We start from the raw sequence: 19845 nt of genomic DNA on the forward strand, positions 1-19845 counted from the left end.
ATAATATTATTCTTCTGTATTGCACTATAAATATGATCTTAGCAATGTTTATTAATTTCAGAGGAACAGATCTGAGCATATCCAAACCTTCACATGCCAGGGGATTCTTCTCCATTTTGAATGTATTTCCCATAAAGCATCTATTCAATACACATGAGGCCTTCTAGGCTTTTCAGTGTTGTGTGGTTACCAGTTCAGTGTTTAGTGTGTCCATCTGTCATCCCTCACTCTTACAATGTGACTAGTTCCTTTCCCCTTCCAATCATACATTTCCTACACAATATCTTTTACACCACTTCAAGAATACAAACCAATATTGTGAAGCCTACTTAGGCCCTATATGGATTACCCTTCTCACTGTTAAATTCGATTCTTTGGAGCTTGTCATTTCCTTTATTAAATTATATTATTCTCATGAAGATGCCGATCTCTCCAACATTATGTTTTCTGCATGATCTACGAGGGAGTAATTAAAATTCTAATTAGTAACAAAAAGGGGAAAAGTCATGAACTATTTTAAACAAAAGGAAAATATTAAGTATAATCAATAAGAAATCATTAAATATATAATGTATATGAAATATTCTATTGAACCCTGTGGAGAGATATAAATGTAAAAGAGGATTGTGTTCACAAAGAGCTTATGGTCTATTTGGAGAGACAAGTCACCTATTTAAGAAAATTACAACTCAATGTAGTAGGAAGGATAATATACTATATCTCATCATATCCTTTAAATTAATATTAATTAACAAGACAGTATTGAAGTTATATAGCTTCTTCAAAGATTTTGAATGGTGATGGTAAGGTAATAGTACTGTTGCTAAAACAAGTTGATATGGCTTCAGCTATTTATGGCTATACTGAGGCCTTTTGGTCATTATTTAGCTATATCTCAGTCTATCTATCCACACATCTATATACACATACACATATAAATATATATTACAAAGAAATCCAAATATATAATTGTGTGACATGTCTATAAATGCATGTTAGAATATATATAATATATGTGTATGTATACACACACACATAAGCACATATATTCAAATTCCAGGCAGTACAACTCCATCTATGATTCTGGTCAAAGTGAAAGAATTCTGAATATGGTAATAATATCATAGAACTGTAAATTAACCCAAGAGATTAACTGATCTGCCTCTAAGAAGTTATATAGAATATAAGATAGATAGTGATTTCATCTATTTTTTAAAATAACCCTAACATGGAAATAGCTTAATGTTTCAAATAGTTGTATTTTATCTTTCAAACTAAATTGTTAACTCCTCAAGGACTAAAGCAAGTCTTCCTTTTTCAATATCTAACCCCAGAATATCTATTCCAGTTATTTATACAATGTAGATTGTTAGAAAATACTTGTTTAGCTGAAATATATTGAAATTATATGTTCTTTTTATAATCATTTGTGATATTTAACCAACTATAAAGAACTATTTCATGCAATTCTAACACATTTACTTTGAGAACTGTTACTCTAGAATCTAGAAAATATAATCTTTGCTTATTGATGAGAATATCATGTCAACAGGAGCAACCCTTGTAAGAGTCAAGATATATTCATCTTCAATTAAAAAAAAAATCTGTTATAGCTTGTTACTTTCTTAGAAAGAAATTAATTTAGACTTTTGCAGTATTTATAATCAGCTAAAGTTTCCTCTATTATTTTTCTTGTATATTGTGTTTTAGTTGTGTTTAGATGACTTTAAACTGATTTCTCATGAATTTCTACCCAGGAAGAATGTCATATAAATGTATATCTATGTTGTATTCTATATACATATACACATGCACAAACACATACGCTTACATATGTAGATGTACAGAGAGAGAGAGAGAATGACAGACAGCAAAAGAAAGAGATAGAGAGAGAGAGAGAGAAAGAGAGAGGAAGAGAGAGAGAGAGAGAGAGAGAGAGAGAGAGAGAGAGAGAGAGAGAGAGAGAGAGAGAGAGGAGAGTGGAGAGTGGAGAGTGGAGAGTGGAGAGTGGAGAGTGGAGAGTGGAGAGTGGAGAGTGGAGAGTGTTCTCACTGGAGACAGTGAATAGTAGATTATCATCCTGGATTGCAGTTTGTCTGAAGCTCAGCTCAGGTGTTAGATCTTTCATGATACCTTCCCTTATGCCCCTAGTTGTTAGTATTTAACCCATCCTCAGTTTACTTTATATAATATTTATTAGAAATGGAATGTTCTATGTGAGAAATAGAAAGAAAGTCCATTTGGCTGGATTGTAAAATGTACAAAGTAGAGTAATGTATACTGTCTGAAAAGATTGAAGCTGATGAATTAAAATTTTTTTCTGAGAAAAGAGAGAGATCATTGATGTTTATTGAGCTGGTCCTGCTATAGACAAACATGAGTTTTAAGAGTGTATCTTGACTACTCTTTCAGGGATGACCTGGAAAAAGAAGAGACTAGAGGTTAGGAAGGTCAATTAGACTGTTAAAATAATTCAGGTGAGAGCTGATGAGAGCCTGAACAATGGTGGTGGCTATATAATTAGATGCAAAAGATGCCATAAAGGTAAAATCAATACAACTTGGCAACTGACTGAATATGTGATGTGAGGGAAGATGGAGAGTTGAGAATGACCTCAAACTTTAGAAACTGGTTGGCTAGAAAGATGCCATTAAAAACAGAGGAGTTCAGAAAATGGATGGGTATGAATTACTATTTTGCCTACATTGCTAAGTCAAGTACCACCTTCCAGCCTTTTCTGATTAACTTCATATGTTAGAACTCACTCCCTGTTCCCCACCACTTCCACCAACAAAAAAAAAAAAAATTACCATATATATATTTGTACATAGATTTTTTTTTTAATCCAACCTCTATAGATGGGAATTCCTTGAGGGCAGAGAATTTGATTTCTTTAAATCTTTGCCACCTTGGACAGTTTTTAGCATGCTTCTTTTAGGGGATTGATTGATTTTTATTACATGTTGTTTTTCTCTCAGAGAATATAATTCCCTGAGGGTAAGGACCATTTGTTTCAGTCTTTCAATTCCTATTGTCTAGCAAAGCACCTTTTACAAAATAAGCAAGTGCTTATTACTAACACTTATTAATTATTAGTTATTTATTAATGCTTATTAATTAAATAGAATTATATTGAATTATAATTGAGACCTTCAGAGATGAACTGGAGGGTGTGGTCTTTGAGTTCCGTTTTGATTTTGGAATGTACATAGACAAATGAGGTTGCTATAGTTCATTTTTTTTAAAGGGCAATGCACCAGTATTATCCACTTTCCCACCATGGGACCTTTAGTCATAGTTATTCCAAAATAGAAGTAGCACTTACCAGTTCTTTAGTCTAAAATCAACTTCCATTTCAAATGCAATCAGTTTTTTCAAGTAGTCCTATACCTTTTTATTTACAAAACTATCAATACAAGAAGCTATTAATCCTATTCTTAGGCAACCCAAAGGAGTTTTCCTTGGGGGAATAAATACCATTGATCTGGAGATAATTATCCTTAAAACTTATACTATTATAACAATGTATTCTGCAACCTGTTCTTTCAGATACTTTTGTACAAATGCATATTTATTCTCTCTAGAACACTTATTTTAATACTTTTTTATATTTTACACTTGCATAACCATTCTTTCAAAATGTACAGTTTATCACATAAGCATGCTCTCTCCCATTTTCTTCTAAAGGCATACTTGTGTATGAATAAAACCTACGTTTTTTAGCCTGTTTAGCAGTTATGTCTTCCTTTAGCGAAATCTTATTAGTCACCATCCTTTCATAATTACTTTTTCTTTTTTTCCCTAAGTGTCCTTATCAGTTCCTTACTTCAGAATTACTAAGACTTTGAATGCTAATGCTCAGAGGCTAGTTGGAGACCTTTCTATTTGAAAAAAAAATCATTTTAAATTTAACTTTTACCATTAAGCCAATTTTAATGACTACACCAGTGATGGTGAACCTTTTAGAGATGGAGTGCCATCCCCTCCCAGTGATCTAGTGCTGTGTCCCTCCTTCCCTTCAAGTGCTGGGCATGCCCCTTTCCCCTTCCCCTAGACAGGAAAGAGAAAGTGCGCCCATTGGTCTGCTTAGCAGAGGGGCAGATAAAGTGAAAAAATGTCATCAGGCTCAGTGGAGAGAGGGAAGGGAGTAGTTCCACTTGAATACCTCTGCCTTTCTAGTAATTATCTGGGTTGGGGAAGGGAGGGGGGGGTGGTTATGTGCCCACAGAGAGTACTCTGCATTCCATCTTTGGCACCTATGCCATAGGTTCACTATCATTGGCCTAGACCAACTCATTAATTCTCTCTAGGTCTCAATTCCTTTGTCTATGAATCAAAAACATTGGACTTGATCAGTGATATCAAACTGAAATAGAAATGGAAATCTTTAAACTATACATAAGAAATCCTAAGGTCTATTATTTGACTTAGAAAATACTAAATTGATATATTTTATTGCATTTTAAAATATTTTATTAACTATTTCTCAATTGCATTTTATTTTTATTCAAGCCACATTCAAAAATACTTTGAATCTCAAGCTCTTAGGAGCCACATGTTTGACTTCTCTGTACATAATGATTCCTTAGGTTCCCTTCCAGTTTGCCATTCCATCATCCTATGTTAATTATTTCTTTTATTCATTATTAATTAATGATATATTAATGTCCACAGATGTCCAGACTCCACCCGACCTGAAACAGTGCGTCCCTGTCTCCTCCCATGCAAGAGAGACTGTATTGTGACACCTTTCAGTGAATGGACTCCTTGCCCTACTTCATGCCAACAAGGTAAGAAGAGAATACTTTGAATTCATGTCATTGTAACTTTTCAGCTCTTTTATTCTGCTTTTTTTTTCAGTTAAGGAGTCTCAATAATAAGGAGCCATTATTCTTTCCTATCATTGTCACTTACTTTATAGGAATTTTAAAAAGTGAGGGGGTAGCTAGGTGGCTCAGTAGATTGAGAGTCAGGCCCAGAGATGGGAGATCCTAGGTCCAAATCTGGCCTCATACAATTCCTAGCTGTGTGACCCTGGGCAAGTCACTTCACCTCCATTGTCTAGTCCTTACTGCTCTTTTGCCTTAGAACCAATAGAGAGTATTGATTCTTAGACAGAAGGTAAGGGTTTAAAACAAAGGATTTTAAAAAGTGAGTAGGGCATTTACAGTATTTTAAATATATAAAGGGCAAAATAAGAGTAAATACATATATATTTATATATATATAAATACATATATACACATATGTATATATGTGTCTGTGTCCATATATACACATATATATGGCTTTGTTGGACATTAAGATTAAATTACTATAAGAGTTTTTCCATCTGCCAGAGAAATAATATTGCATAGAAATCATAAAAAATTAGAAGTGAATCATAACTTAAAGACCAACTTGTTCAATGCCCTGGTTTTTCAAAGAGAGAATCTGATTCCAGAGAGATGAAACAGCTTCCATAAGGACATGCAACTAGTTAATAAGAGTAATAATAACACACATTGAGGGGAGGCTACATAGCACAGTGGAAGAGCCTTAAGCTTGGAGCCAGGAGGAGCTGGATTCAAATGAGTCTCAGACATTTCCTAACTGTGGGATCCTGGGAAAATCACTTAATTCCAATTGCCCAGCCCTAAGCATTCTTACTTAGTCCTTGAAATCAAAGGTAAGATTTAAAAAACAATAATGCTGATGTCACTTTGGTTTAGAACTCTAAGGTTTGTTTGCAAAGCAGTTTCCTCACAGAAACTTTTTGAGGTAGATAGTGTAAATATATGTTCTTTAGGGAAGATTTTTCAACATTACTTATATTCATTCATACATTATAACTCAAATGTCTACCATTTGTATGAATACACACTTATGCATAAATAATCCCCCCACTTCCTGCTGCCATTGTAGTCTTTTCTGATGAAGACCTAAGGAACTAGGCCAGCCTGTCTTATTTCATGATTCCATAATTTGATAAGCAAGTCATTCATTTAATAGTCATGAAGGCAGAGGTTTATATTGCAATTAAAAAAAAAGAATCAACAATACCCCTAATGTAAATAGTAAAGGAAATAAGAGTTTCATGAAAGAAGATTTATAACTAGTACCATATCAATAGTAGGACATATTATCCAAAAAAGTTACTACAACCCTAGCATGGATTACGAAAGACTTAATGGGGGGCAACTAGATGGCTCAGTGGATTGAGAGCCAAGCTTAGAGTCCTAAATTCAAATCTGGCCTCAGACACTTCCTAGCTAGGTGACCCTGGGAAAGTCACTTAGCCTCCAGTGACTAGCCCTTACTGCCCTTCTGCCTTAGAACCAATATGCAGTTTTAATTCTAAAAAGGTATGTATGTGGTTTTTTTTGTTGTTGTTTGTTTGTTTGTTTTTTGTTTTAAAAAAGAAAGACTTATTGAGCAAGCAGCTAAGTGGTTCAATGAATTGAGAGCCAGGCCTAGAGTCAGGAGGTCCTGGGTTCAAATTTGGTTTCACATACTTCCTAGCTGAGTGGCTTTGGGCAATTCACTTAATCCCCGTTGTCTATCCTTTACAGCTTTTCTTCATTAGAATAAAACACAGTATTGATTTGAAGAAGGAAGGAAATGGTTTAAAAATAAATGAATAAAGATGTTTGTGTCCAGAAAAAGCCCAGTTCTGAGATCCACATGTTAGGAAAGACATTGTTATTCTGGAGCATATACAAGGGAAGGTATCCAGGTAATAAAGCAGTATAGTGTCATTGGAAGAGCAATAAATTAAAGTTATGGTGTTAGAGATTAAATCCTGGCTCAGGCACTTGCTACCTAGATGATTTTGGGAAAAAAAGATACTTAGCCTTTCTCTATCTGTTTCCTTATCTGTAAAATGAGGGTAGTGGTATTGGGTTATGTATGAGATGACTTATAAGATCCCTTTCTGCTCTAATATTTAAGATCCTTTATTTGGAGAATGGCAACCTCTCCCTAAAAAAAAAGAAACAAATAAAAACTCTATGATTGTATAATGGACTTGTATATAAGAGATATAAGGATCGGCCACAAAGTAAAGTAAACAGAGCCAAAAAAACCCAATATATGTAATGACTGCAACAATATCAATAAGAATAAAAGTCACCAAACATTAAAGAATGAATTTTGCAATGGTACAAACAACCAAGATTGGCCTCAAAGAAGAAATAAAGGAAGCATTTCCCCTCTCCCTTTGCAGAAATAGGAGATTCATGTGTGGGAAGCATTGCATAATTTGTTAGAATTTTTTTTCATTGTATTTACTATTTTACTGATCTCTTCTTTTTCTGAAAAAATAATTATATCTTAAAAAAACAGAGGTTTTTAGTCTTTTTATGTCATGGGTCCCTTTGACAGTCTAATGAAGTTCTTAGAATAAATATTTAAACTTGAATAAAAGTAAATATAAAGGATCAAAAATGTAACCAATTATACTAAAATAAAGAGCTAATTTTTCCTATCCAAGTTCATGATTTGTTCATCTATCCATGGGCTCTTTGGAAGACTGTGGACCCCAAAGTAAGAACTCTTTTTCATAAATCTATTTTTCTGGGAAGAAGAAAAGGGGAAAGATAAGAGAAACTTTGTTATGTTAAAACAAAATATAGATGTGTTTAAGTAATTGAAAGAGCTGGGATAACCTAGATAGGGGAAGATTTAGGTAGGGCATGTGCCACCACGTAGTAAGGATTTGTGGGTTCTAGAGCTTAGCACAGCACATAGCATTCTTAATAAATGTTTATTGATTGATAAGAGAAGAAAACACTATATATGAATTCCTATCATTTTAGTTTGTGATGGCCATGTGATAATTCATATTCAACATGTTTTCTCTCAAGCCACTGATGCTTGAGAAGAGAATATAGGAATGCTGAATCATAAGCTTCATAATTCACTTTGAATATTTTTCATTGTTTTCATTGTTTAGAAATAATAATATTGCATTGGGATAAGGTATTGGCACTTTTGTATTGTGGTTTTTTTTTTAAAACTGAGTCAGGTTTTTCTGATTATGGAGTGACATCAGGCACTTAGGATGCTGAATTAACTTCATCATATATTTGAAAAATGATTTAAACCACAGCTTCAGTATGTTGAACCAATAGCAGTCAATATCTCCCCAGTGCCCCCTAAAGTCTTCCTTTACAGGAGAAACCTCGAAAGATTCCTCTCTTTATATAAAAAAAAAGATCTTTGAATAAATTTAAAATTTAACTCCAATTTCTAGAAACTGAATTAGATATTTAAATGTTTGGCATTGTAATGAAAATCATTTTAAGCCTCCACAGACTCCCTTGCCTCCAAGTTTTCAAGCCTAGCTAATCCTTTTCACAGCCTGAAAGCCTGGGGACTTAGAGAACTGAAGAGTTGATTTTAAACTGCTTTTGCTAGCTTTCCCACCTTACCTGAAAATCATTTACCCTCATGTTCAAGTTCTTTTCAGAGGCCCCAAGCATATTAACTAAGTTCAGGTTAATTAAGGGGCAAATGAGAGAAGGAGGAGGTAGTGAGGGAGAAAAGGAGATATGAAAGCCATAGTATTCCTTCCACTTCCACTGAGGAAAATCTGAAGTCCTTAGAGAAAGAGGACAAAAGGTAGATTAATAGGAACTGGAGAATTAAAATCAGTAGAGTCAGGTAGTACACAAACTGAGCTTTATTTAGTCCAAGAGCTTTATCTTCCATGGTTCATGGCTTGAGGGAAGTTGAAAAGAGACAAACTGCTCTTATTATGATCACAGGAGTGGGAAGGGCAAATGCTACCTTCTGACTTGCAGTGGCCAGGTCAAGCTTGTAGCATATACTAATTTCATTCTATTATTGTTTTATAGCTACTCTCCAAATGATGGACATGAATTTAATTTTCTACTTCACATTCTATTATTAAGTATTTTCTACTAAATTGAAAATCTCTTTGGGGAAAAGATCATGTTTTGTAATTGTATCCCCTACAGCACCTAATCCAATACTAAGCATATAGTAGGAAATCAATAGCTATATGGTGAGTAATTGATTCAATGAATTAGATATTATCTCATCATTTGATTAATATCTAAAATTCTTTTCTGGGAGCTCCACCTCTAATTGGAAGTGTAAGTTGTAATCGAATACTTAGTTTCTGTGATTGGAAATAAAGGGAAATAGATAATACAAAATATCAGTTATTCCTAATAATAGGCACTAGATTTTGGAAGGTAGTCAGAGACACATTCATATTCATATATACATTCCCCATTCTGCTCCTTACCCAAATAGCTAACCCCTCCTCTAAAATTCTGACCCCCATTTGGTATATCCTGCTCTCCTTTTGACTTAACTGTATTTCTGGAAATCTAACTCACAGGTTGGTAGGGAGAAGGAGTGATTATTTATCTTCAAATACTGAAGAATTGACTGCATGGGTCTGAGTTAACTTAGAAGGTTAGACCTTTGGATCCTGAGCACTGTTTCTCAGATAGGATTCTTGGCGATATATTGCCTACAAGAGGATGTTATAACTTTGATCTATGCAGAGTCCTCTTTATGGGCATGCCTGCAACCCCCCACCAAAGTTCCTTACCAGAAAGACAGAGTTACTGGGGCGGGGCTGTTCTCCCCCCCCTCGCAATGCACCTGAGGACATTTCCTCACTTTACCCACCTGTCTGCCCAGCAGCCCAAAGGGATTCTTCCTCTCTCTCCTGTCTGGGGTAAGGAGGGTACAGAGGGGGCAATGCAGCACAAATGGGAGCCTGTGGTGAAGGTATTCCCATGATGAGGTTGGAGAGGGCTTAAAGCAGGGCTCATTGCTGGAGGGGAACAGAACTGGAGGAGAGCTGAGCCTTCAGGCCACTCTCTTCCCCCTCTCCACATGCTCCTCTCATCATCCACCCCTCTTCCCAGTAGTCCAATGGGAGAACTTCTGCCCTCCCCTGTCTGGAGTAAGGGAGGGGGGTGGGGTGAAGCATGACACTAGGTCTCTGAGTGGGGCAGGAACAGCATTTGGTCTCAGGGTGGAGTGGAAGTGGGGCCCAGCATTCTAGCTCTAAAAGGTTCACCATCACTGGTCTAGGGCCTCTTTGACATAATCCAATTGACTGATGTCTGTAATTTCTTAAAGCTGTAATTACTTTCTATTCCTTAATTCATCTGGCTATGGGTATGGTTCCTTCAGTATATATAGGAATAATTTACTAACCCCTTTCCTTCTACTTAGAACAAGAAAAGTTCTTCCTTTCTACAAAGGTTCTCAAAAATCTAGACTGACAATAGTCAATTTTAAAAGGATGATAGTTATCCCAAATGTGAGGGCACTGTGGAGTATAAAGCCATAGTGAAATTAATACTGATCTGCACAGGAAGTAAAGTATTGGTTTAAATCTAATTTTTTCCACAGTGCTTTCCAATTTTCCCAACAAATTTTATCAGTTAGTGAATCTTTATCTGAGTAGCTTGGGTCTTTGGCTCTATAAAATACTTGGTATGGTATTAGATAATTTTGCTTCTGTGTATTGTATATCTAATCTCTTACAATAATTAATTTAGCTACTTTTTAGCCACTATGAATTTTTTAATGACACTGCTTTGTTATATACTTTGATATCAGAGAACATGTAAGACTTGATTTCTCTTTTTAATTTTACCGCCAACAAGCAATTTTATTTTGGGCATGGATTGTAACTGTTAAGAGCCTCAATTTTCAAATCAGAAAAATTAAAATGCTAGATTAAATAGCTTCTAAAGTTTCTTCCTAATAAATGCTTTTTCATTCTTTCATTCATTCCTACTTGAAAAGTAAGTGTTCCATATTTAGATGGTTTCTAAGTTCACTTTTAACTGTAGTCATCTTTGAACTCTGTTCAGTAGGAATAAAATTGAAATTAGTAGGAGAATATCAAATCATACAGAGCGAGAATAAGTTCAAATGTTGCCTGAAGGGAGAAGTATCATCTGATAGTAAGAGGTCAGACCACAGTCCCTGTGGAGGAATGCTTTGACTTTTCATGACACCTTAGCCCATACTTAAGAGATCACTCCCCTTGTGGTTGTTATGAGGATCAAATGACTTTATATATATATATATATATATATATATGTATATATGTAGAGATTGAGAGATAGCTAAATAGATAGTAGATATAGAAACATGTATGTATCTTTCTACTTCTCTAGCTATCTCTATATCTAAATATCTTAACACCATACCTGATACAGTGTAGACACTTATTCAATACTTATACCCTCCTTCCTCTTCTTAGTCCTTTCCTCTATTCCCCACCTTTCATTTTTTAATTTGTTTCTTAGATTAAAATTCCCAGATATGCCTCACTTTCTTCCTCCTCCTGCACTAGAGAAGGCATAGTTTAATTAAAAAAAAGAACTTATGTACATATGACAGTATACCTTACTTGTTTCGCTTTACCAATTCTTTCTCTGGAGATGTATGTACTGCTGTATATGATGTTTCCTTGCTTCTGCTAGTTTCATTCAAGAGGTGTCAGTTTGGGGTGTGAGAAAATACAATGTATTTACTGATTCTCCCATATCCTTGGAATTCTCTCTTTCTCTCCTTACCTCTGGCTACTTGCTTCCTTTAAGACTAAAGTAAATTACCATCTTTGGCAAGAAGTCTTCCCTATTCCCAGCTCCTTCCCTCTTATATGCCTTGCAGACTCCATTGAATCAAATCATCAGTCAAAAATAAGTATCTTAGTTCAATAGGAATAGGATGCAGGAGATGTGGGTTCTAGTCCTGATTCTGTTACTGTGTGACCTTGAGTTAATCCTTTCTTATGTATATTGCAAAAGGCTTAGCTAAGTGGCCCATAAGTAAGGTTCCTTGAAGTTTGAAAATGCTATGATTCTGATCCTTTTTCTGATGTTCAGCATTTTCAAGTAAAGAATGTAGAAGGATGATAAAATCTCTAAAAAAGTTAGAGGCCATTTTTTCTTGTAGTAGTCAAAATACATGCAGAAAGAGAAGGAAAACACCCTAGAAACAAGTGTTCTTAAACAAAGCTCACCATGATACAGTACAAAGAGCACAAGTTTTAGAGTCAGAAAACCCTGGTTTAAATCCTCACTCTCACATTACTTCTGTGACCTCAGACAAATAATTTCTCACTGGGTTTATGTTGCTTCGTGTGTAAAATGGGAAAGGGAGTAGACTAGATGGCCTTTTTAGAGCCCTTACAGCTCTAATAGGCTTTTTGCCTCAGACTTTTGCTTTGGGAGCAGAAAGAGAAGCAGCCTGAGTAGAGATGACAAAAGAATAGGAACATTAACTACTGGAAAGGACATTCAAGGAAAGAGTGGTGTAAGAAGCACAGATATTCAAGGAAATGAAGACCAAGAACAACAAAACACTGACACTGCTAATTATCTTTAAAAAAATTTTTTTAAATATAGACATCACATCCTTTAATTTCTGTAAAAGTTTCAAAGCTCTAGTTCCTAGTTTTTTCTTCATCAATTAAGACTTTTATATTAAATGTAGCATAGAGCATCTTAAAAACAAACAGACACAAAGAAACCTGTTACTACATTGCATTGGACTTTGTTCTTTGCCTCTCATATCCACTTTATTATAGTCTCTGTTTTAGTATAGAACACATTCTTTTGTGTTTTTATAAGCACTAGTTATTGCTTTCATGAGGCAGTGGAATTCCATTTTAATGATACATAAAATATTATTACCAGCTAATGTTTATGGAATACTTTAAAGTTTAGAAAGCTTTTTACATATATTAACTCATTTTATCCTCCCAACAATCTTGAGGTGGGTGCTATTAGTATCCAATCTTACTTCTAAATGAACTAAAATTAAAAGACCTTCAATGATTTATGCACGATCATACAAATATTAAGTTTGTGAGGCAAGATTCAAACTCGTCTCCCTGGACCTCTAGGTCCAGCTTTCTATCCACTAAAGTACCTACCTTCCTTGGTAGCTATTTAATTATCTCTTATGGTTACTGACATAGTTTTCATTTGTTTTTATAAAAGCATATTTTCTTTTTGAAATACCTACATTTCTTATTGCCCTCTTCATATTTCTAGGATTCTCTGTGGGTTTTGTAATATGATTCTTATTTACTCTCATAAGTAAATGAGTTGCTTTTAAGAAATGGAGAATCCAATTCTAATTAGTAGTTTATTTTTAGACTTCACATGAATTGCAGATGAAGTAGAATAAATTAGTTGTGAGTTAGCTGGGATATAACTTTAAGGTTATTAACTTATCTTCTACAATTAAAAAGAGAATAATTTTTTTTTAACCTCCCTGGTGTGATCTCATTTCAGTATGACTGATTCTAAAATGTTTTAAATGGTATTTTGCGAAGCATTTTTATTTTCCAGATTAGTTACTGGGGGTAGGGAAAGGGGGTGTCTGCTCATTATTCAGTTTCCATTATTGTAATAACTTTGTAGTGAGGGATGCAATTAAACACTGGTACCATAATATTTCAATTGTAAATTTGAGGTTTAATAGAAAGTAAATAATTTATGTACAAAAACAAATGAAAATCTATTACAAAATTCGAGCTACAATGTATGAAATAGATTGCTCAAGGTCTAGACAAACATCTATTAAGAAAAATCCAGTTTAGCCAAATTGAATTGAAGAAGTTGATATTTCTTCAAATTTTAAATGTCATCTCAGTCAGACTTTGGCATTTTACTCACAATTCTCAGATCTCTCAAGATTACATTTGAAGATTGATTTTTTTCATATTTCATGGCATGCATATGATCATAAGTTAAAAATGTAAGGGTAGTTATGCAAGAAATGATTGATTCTCTGTCATTTTAGTTACCTCTAAGTTAAATTTAATTAACTTTGATTCCTAAAATATGGTTGACACAGCTCTAGCTGGAGATGTTATGGTCAAAGGCAAATGCTTTTATATTAGTTAAAAAAAGAATGCAAACTTCAAGAAGTTATGGACCAACATTTTTACTCCCTTTCTTCTCATAACACTTACATTCTCAATATCATATTTTATTTTTCCTGATTTATAGTTATTATAATTTTCTTTGTATTATTCTATAAATTGTTCATATTTTTTTCTTCTCAACAAATTTCTATACTACTCAAAAGCAGAGATAACATCATATACTTTTCTTCTTTTTCAACCCTGGTCTCTTTTTGGGAGGGCTATTATGTAATCTTAATAAATACTTATTGTGTTAAATCATATAGGATAACACTTTATTTTAAGGGACAGATTGCAAACAAGTAGATTGCTTTTATTCAATTCACTTCAACCACATTGCTTACTATGGGCCAGGTACTATGGTAGGTGCAGAAACATAAAGGCTACCAGAAATATTTCCCTGTCCACATGAGGCTTACATTCTCCTGGTTATATTATATACACAGATAAATAAATGTAAAATACATGAAAAATAAAACAATTTTAAAAGGAAGAGAATTCTGATAATTAGAGAAATCAACAAGAAATCAGCATAAGATTTGTAGGTGATTTTGTACCTGAACCATACTTGGAATGAACTGCTGGGGGAATGGGGGTGGGCCACAGTTAGGTGGCATAATGAATAGAGTGCCAGACATGGAGTCCTGAGGACCTGGGTTCAAATGTGACTTCTTGATTGTGTGCTTGAGCAAGTAACTTAATCCCATTTGCCCCACCCTTGCCATTCTATTCCAGAGTTGCTGCTAAAACAGAAAGAATTTGGAGGGGGGGGAAGGAATATTAGGGATTTGATTAAAAAATGTTATTCTAGTGAAGACTTAGAATTAAGAAATGGAATGACATCTATGGGGTAATAGTTAACAGGCCAGTACAACTGGAATGAGTATACTTGGGGGGTGGGGGAGAATAAAATAAGAATGGAATAGAAGATGGAATTAAGATTCTTGTTGTTTGGTCATTTCAATCATGTCTGACTCTTCCTGAACCCATTTGGGGTTATCTTAGCAAAGATACTGGAGTGTTGTTGCCATTTTCTTTTCCAGCCTATTTTACAGTTAAGGATAGTGAAGCAAATAATTAGCTACAGTAAGTGTATGAGGATAGGTTTGAACTCAGGGAAATGACTCTTCCTGGCTCTAGGCCCAGAATTCTCTCCATTGCACCACTGATTCGGAGGCTATAATTGGCAGGTTGAAGAAGTTATATTTTATCCAAAAAGCAATAACAGCCATTGAAGATTATTGGGTGTGTATGTAGCAGGGAGGGGGTGTTGGGGGGGGAGGGGAGGGGAGTAAGAAGGTGATGGTCTATTTGTGCAATATAAATTTAATAGCTGTGAATTAGATTGAGGAGACAATGGAAATAGGGAGCTGGATAAGATGTTATATAGGCTATGCAAATGGAAGGAGACCAATGTGAGAGATGTAGAATTACCATTGGGAGGTCTTGCATATGACAACTGAGGGAGAGGAAGGTGTTATTAGTGACCCTAGGACTGCAATGTTTAGTGACTAGAAGTATAGAGATGTTAATATGAACACCAAAAATGGGAAAGATTGCAGGAGGGATGGGTTTGGGGTGAAAATAGGATGAGTTCTAATGTAAACACTGTGAATATGAGTTGTCAGTGGAACATACAGCTGGGAATGTACAGCTTGGAGGTATTTAAATAACACATTGAGATGTTTAAAGACTCAAATTGGGATAGATATTAAGGCTAGCTAGATTTGCTTATCTTTTAATATTCTAAAGTCTCACCTTCTGAAAGACTTTCTTTCATTTTTGAGTCTTCCCTTTCAGATTCTTTCTAATTTATCCTTATCTATCTCATTTGTATACAGTCATTTGCATGTTGTTTCCCCATTAGACAATGCATCCCTTGAGGACTGGAACTGTTTTTTACTTTTTTTTGGAACTTCAATACTTAGCACAGTGCCTTGCAAAAAGTAAATGTTTAATTAATGCTTGTTTATTTCACTTGACTTGATTTGACATATAGAGCAGCTGAACTCTAGTGGGTACATCACCATAGAGATTGCAAAACAGGCCAAGTAATAAACCAGCCAGTGAATATAAGTGACAAATAGGTTTGCATAAGCTATTGTCTGAAAAATGAAAGCTTCAATCTCATTGGTTCCTCAAAATTTAGTCAAAACCAAATAAAAGTCCAAACCCACCAAATTAAACTGATATTTCCGGAATGCAATCAAGGCAACATTTAAATCTAGATACATGCTTCATTTATAAATTATGGCAGATGAAATGCTGCAAGAACTAGATTTCCTTCCCGAAACATAGTAACACATAAAATTTTAGATTATAGCAGATTCTAAAAACTTGTCTATCTGTATAAAATAGTATTTAAAGTCTCTTGGCAATGGCCCTTTTAAATTGCCATCTGCACACTCTATGTATGTTTCATCAGAATGATATCACTAATACACAACTAATCGAACTATTCTTGGCTATTAATAAACACAGTTGGCAAACCTATCTTCCATGTGCGCCAAAGTATAAAAGATTATTATAAAATGCTCTCTCATTTATAATACAACATATGTACTTAATAATGTCAGCATTTTTTAAACCAAAATAATAAATAGATGGTATTTTTATACTAAAAACTTATTATCTGCCAATGTAATCTGAAGTTTCACTACATTTTAATTCTTAATGTTGAGTGAATACCAATGAGGTGCCTCATTGTATGCAAAATACTTACAGAATATATCATTTATATTGAATTAAAAAGGGTCAGAATGGAGAAAGCACTACAATTTTACTACATGAGCAGAAATTGAAAGAAGACAAGTCTAATTTGTCATAATTAATAGCACTGTTAAGAGCTCATTGTTTATACTACACAATTACTAATTACACCCATTATTGTGTACTTACTCGGATCTTACATTCTATTTGTAAAATATATTACAATCATTAATTATTTAACTATTGCTTATTTTCTCCTCTCTTGCATGTTTAAGCAGATTTCTATTAACTCCTTTGCAACTCCATAGAGTAAGGAAAGCTAAATATTTTTAAAATAAGAATTGAAAATTATATTCTTATATTTTTATGCTATTTGTGAGGACATAGATTCCCCACCTATACCCCACCCACAAAGATGTATAAGTTGTCAATGAAATTCAACAGACAGCTAACTATTAAGCTTTCTTTTTGTATAAGTAAATTAACTTTGCTAGGTTCCAGACAGAAAACCAGACACAGGCCCTGCCTTCAGGTAGTTGAAAATATAACGAGAGAGGTAAGATATACACATATTACTGCAATTTAAGACAAAGTATATTGAGTATACAGGAAAGAATTTATTTTCACTTGTGAATCATTGCAAAACTCTTATGGTGATAGTACTTAATGAATTGGACCTTGACATGGGAAAGATTTCATTTTAATTGAACTTATATTACATTGAAAGGGCATCCCTGGACCCTAAAGGAGGTAAAAAAGAAACATTTATAACCATGAAAAAAAAAATAATACATCTTCATCCTTACCTTCCTTGGATCTAAATGAGGATAGTCCAGGATCTTGGGCCTGAGAGCCAGAAATAATATTGCCTATAAGACTACCAACTCTGCTTCTATCTTTGACTATGAAGCCTTCCCTGAGTGTATTAATATCTATGGAGATGCCCAGTTCTCTTACCATCATCAACCTCAACTGCTACCATCAAACAAGTCAAGCCAATGAATACAAGGAATGTCAATATCATCCACACCATTTCTTCTATTTACAACTAAAACTCACAATCATCTTGGTATGCAACTCCTGGGGAAAATGAGACCTGGCACCTGGCTACATCTTAGGTGTTGCAACTCCTGCCTCCTCAGCAGCCACAATTATAAGGTCTGTGCCCTGTCCTATGTTCCAGTATCAGAAATATATGATTATTAATAAATAGCAGTAAATAATATCATTCTTCTTTACCTTCTGTTTTGCCACTGAGCTCCAAGAATCATGAGATCGTTAGATCAGATTTGTAGCTGAAGATCCATATTATAGCTCCCTAATAGGGTGTTATCTCCTGGAGAATAGAGATAACTTGCTTTTCTATTTGAATCCCCAACATTTAACATGGGTTTTGCACATAATCAGCACTTAATGATTTTTTCAATTCATTAATTCATTTCAACTTTTAGTAATGGGTGGAGTATATTACCATCATGGGGAAAATGTGAAAGCAGGAAAGGAGAAGAAGAAAATAGCTGATGGAAAATAGGTCAATTTGACTGGAATATAGAGTTTGTATAAAGGAATAATCTAAAATAAGCATAGGACCACTATAGAGCAAGAAATATCTAAGAAAGGATATTATGGAGATTACCTCAGTCTATTCCAGAAAGATGGGGAAAGTCTTTAAGAATTATTATTTTCCAGCATTAGTGAGTAGCAGGAAGAGGAAGAGTAGTAGTAATGATAGCAATAGTAGTAGTGGTAGCAGTAGTAATGATTCTTGATAATGATAACAAAAACAAATTATATGTGGCATTTTAAATTTTACAAAATATTTTTCATTAAAAAAATCAAAGTGGAAGCTTCCAATGTGTAGGTGGTAGAAATGATTGGTGGCAACCTTGCTTTTTCAAAGACTTAACTGACTCAAAGGAATTAGCATTTCCTGGAAAAGCATTCCTCTTTGTGCATACTAGGAAACAGATGGTTTGTGAGACTCTTGCCTGGAATTATAACTGCAGATTGGCTTCCTGACAGTGAAATGGGAGAAGGTGTTTAGTTTTATCAAGATCAATCAATATCAATAAACAAATATTATGTCCCAGCTATATGCCAGACACTGGGTATACAAAAAGTGGCAGAAGATAGTTCCTGCTCTCAAGGAAGGAAAACAATATGCAAGCAAATATATACAAAGTAAGTTATATTTCAAAGTTATGAGGAAATTCAGAGTCTTTTCTAGTCCAAACCACATCTGAAAAAGAAAATATACATATATTATTATATATAATGTATGAATTCTTACAGACATACATATGTGATGTAAAAATAGAATTAAATCTCAAATAATAAAATGTTATATTTTTGGAGATATATTAGGAATCATTAGAAATAAAGGGATAAAAAGATAACAAATAAAAAGACCATGTGCCCATTGCTGATCAGCCAGTTCAAAACACCCACCTTACCACCACCAAGCTTGCTGTCATCAAGCCAAAGAGAGGCCAAGACCCTCCATGTCCCCACCCTGTCTATAGGAAGTATGTAACAACAGGCAGTCAGTGGACTCCTGGGAAATGTAGTTCTTTTTTAGGGTAACAGATTTTCAACTATACAATGGATATATGTATAAATGCATATAAGTATGTATCTATGTATCTATGTATGTACAACCTCAAAGCAGTCAACCAGCTTTTTCTTTGAAGACCTTAAGGAAAGGAGAACCCATTATTTCTCAAAACAACCCATTTAACTTTTTATTTGTATTATTTTTTGTATATTTATATTAATTTCATTAAATATTTCCCAATTACATATAAAAATTTAGTACTATTTTTTAAAAAATCAATTACATGTAAATATTTTATGAATCATTTTTTATCATTTTTGATTAAACATAAGAGGACTTTCAAAACATTAAACTGTTGGATTCTTTCAATTTCTATTTTCCCCTCTGGATCTAAAATATTGGTGTATATTACCTGGATAATTTCTAAAAATATGGCATTAGGCTTTTTTGATAATGGTTTAAGGTAGTTTGATAACTTTTAAACTTTCCTCCATTTATTTTCTATGTTAGTTGTTTTGCTGATGAGATAGTTCCTATTTTCTTCTATTTTTCATAAGTTTCACTATGTTTTATTGTTTCTTGATGTCTCACATAGTCCTTAGCTTCCACTTAGCCAATTTTAATTATAGAGTTCTTTCCTTCATTGGGTTTTTGTACCTCT

General features: G+C 34.1%; 1 protein-coding gene across 1 annotated transcript in view; it reads left to right on the forward strand.

Moving 5' to 3' along the window:
• The window catches only part of THSD7B (thrombospondin type 1 domain containing 7B), a 1225997-nt gene that overhangs the window by 686240 nt on the left and 519912 nt on the right, over nt 1-19845 (forward strand). Inside the window, exon 10 of the mRNA XM_001364165.4 lies at nt 4675-4790. Coding sequence (XP_001364202.1) covers nt 4675-4790 — 116 coding nt within the window. The remainder of the gene's footprint in view (nt 1-4674; nt 4791-19845) is intronic.

Source organism: Monodelphis domestica, chromosome 4 (genome assembly GCF_027887165.1).
Source record: "Monodelphis domestica isolate mMonDom1 chromosome 4, mMonDom1.pri, whole genome shotgun sequence".
NCBI lineage: Eukaryota > Metazoa > Chordata > Mammalia > Didelphimorphia > Didelphidae > Monodelphis > Monodelphis domestica.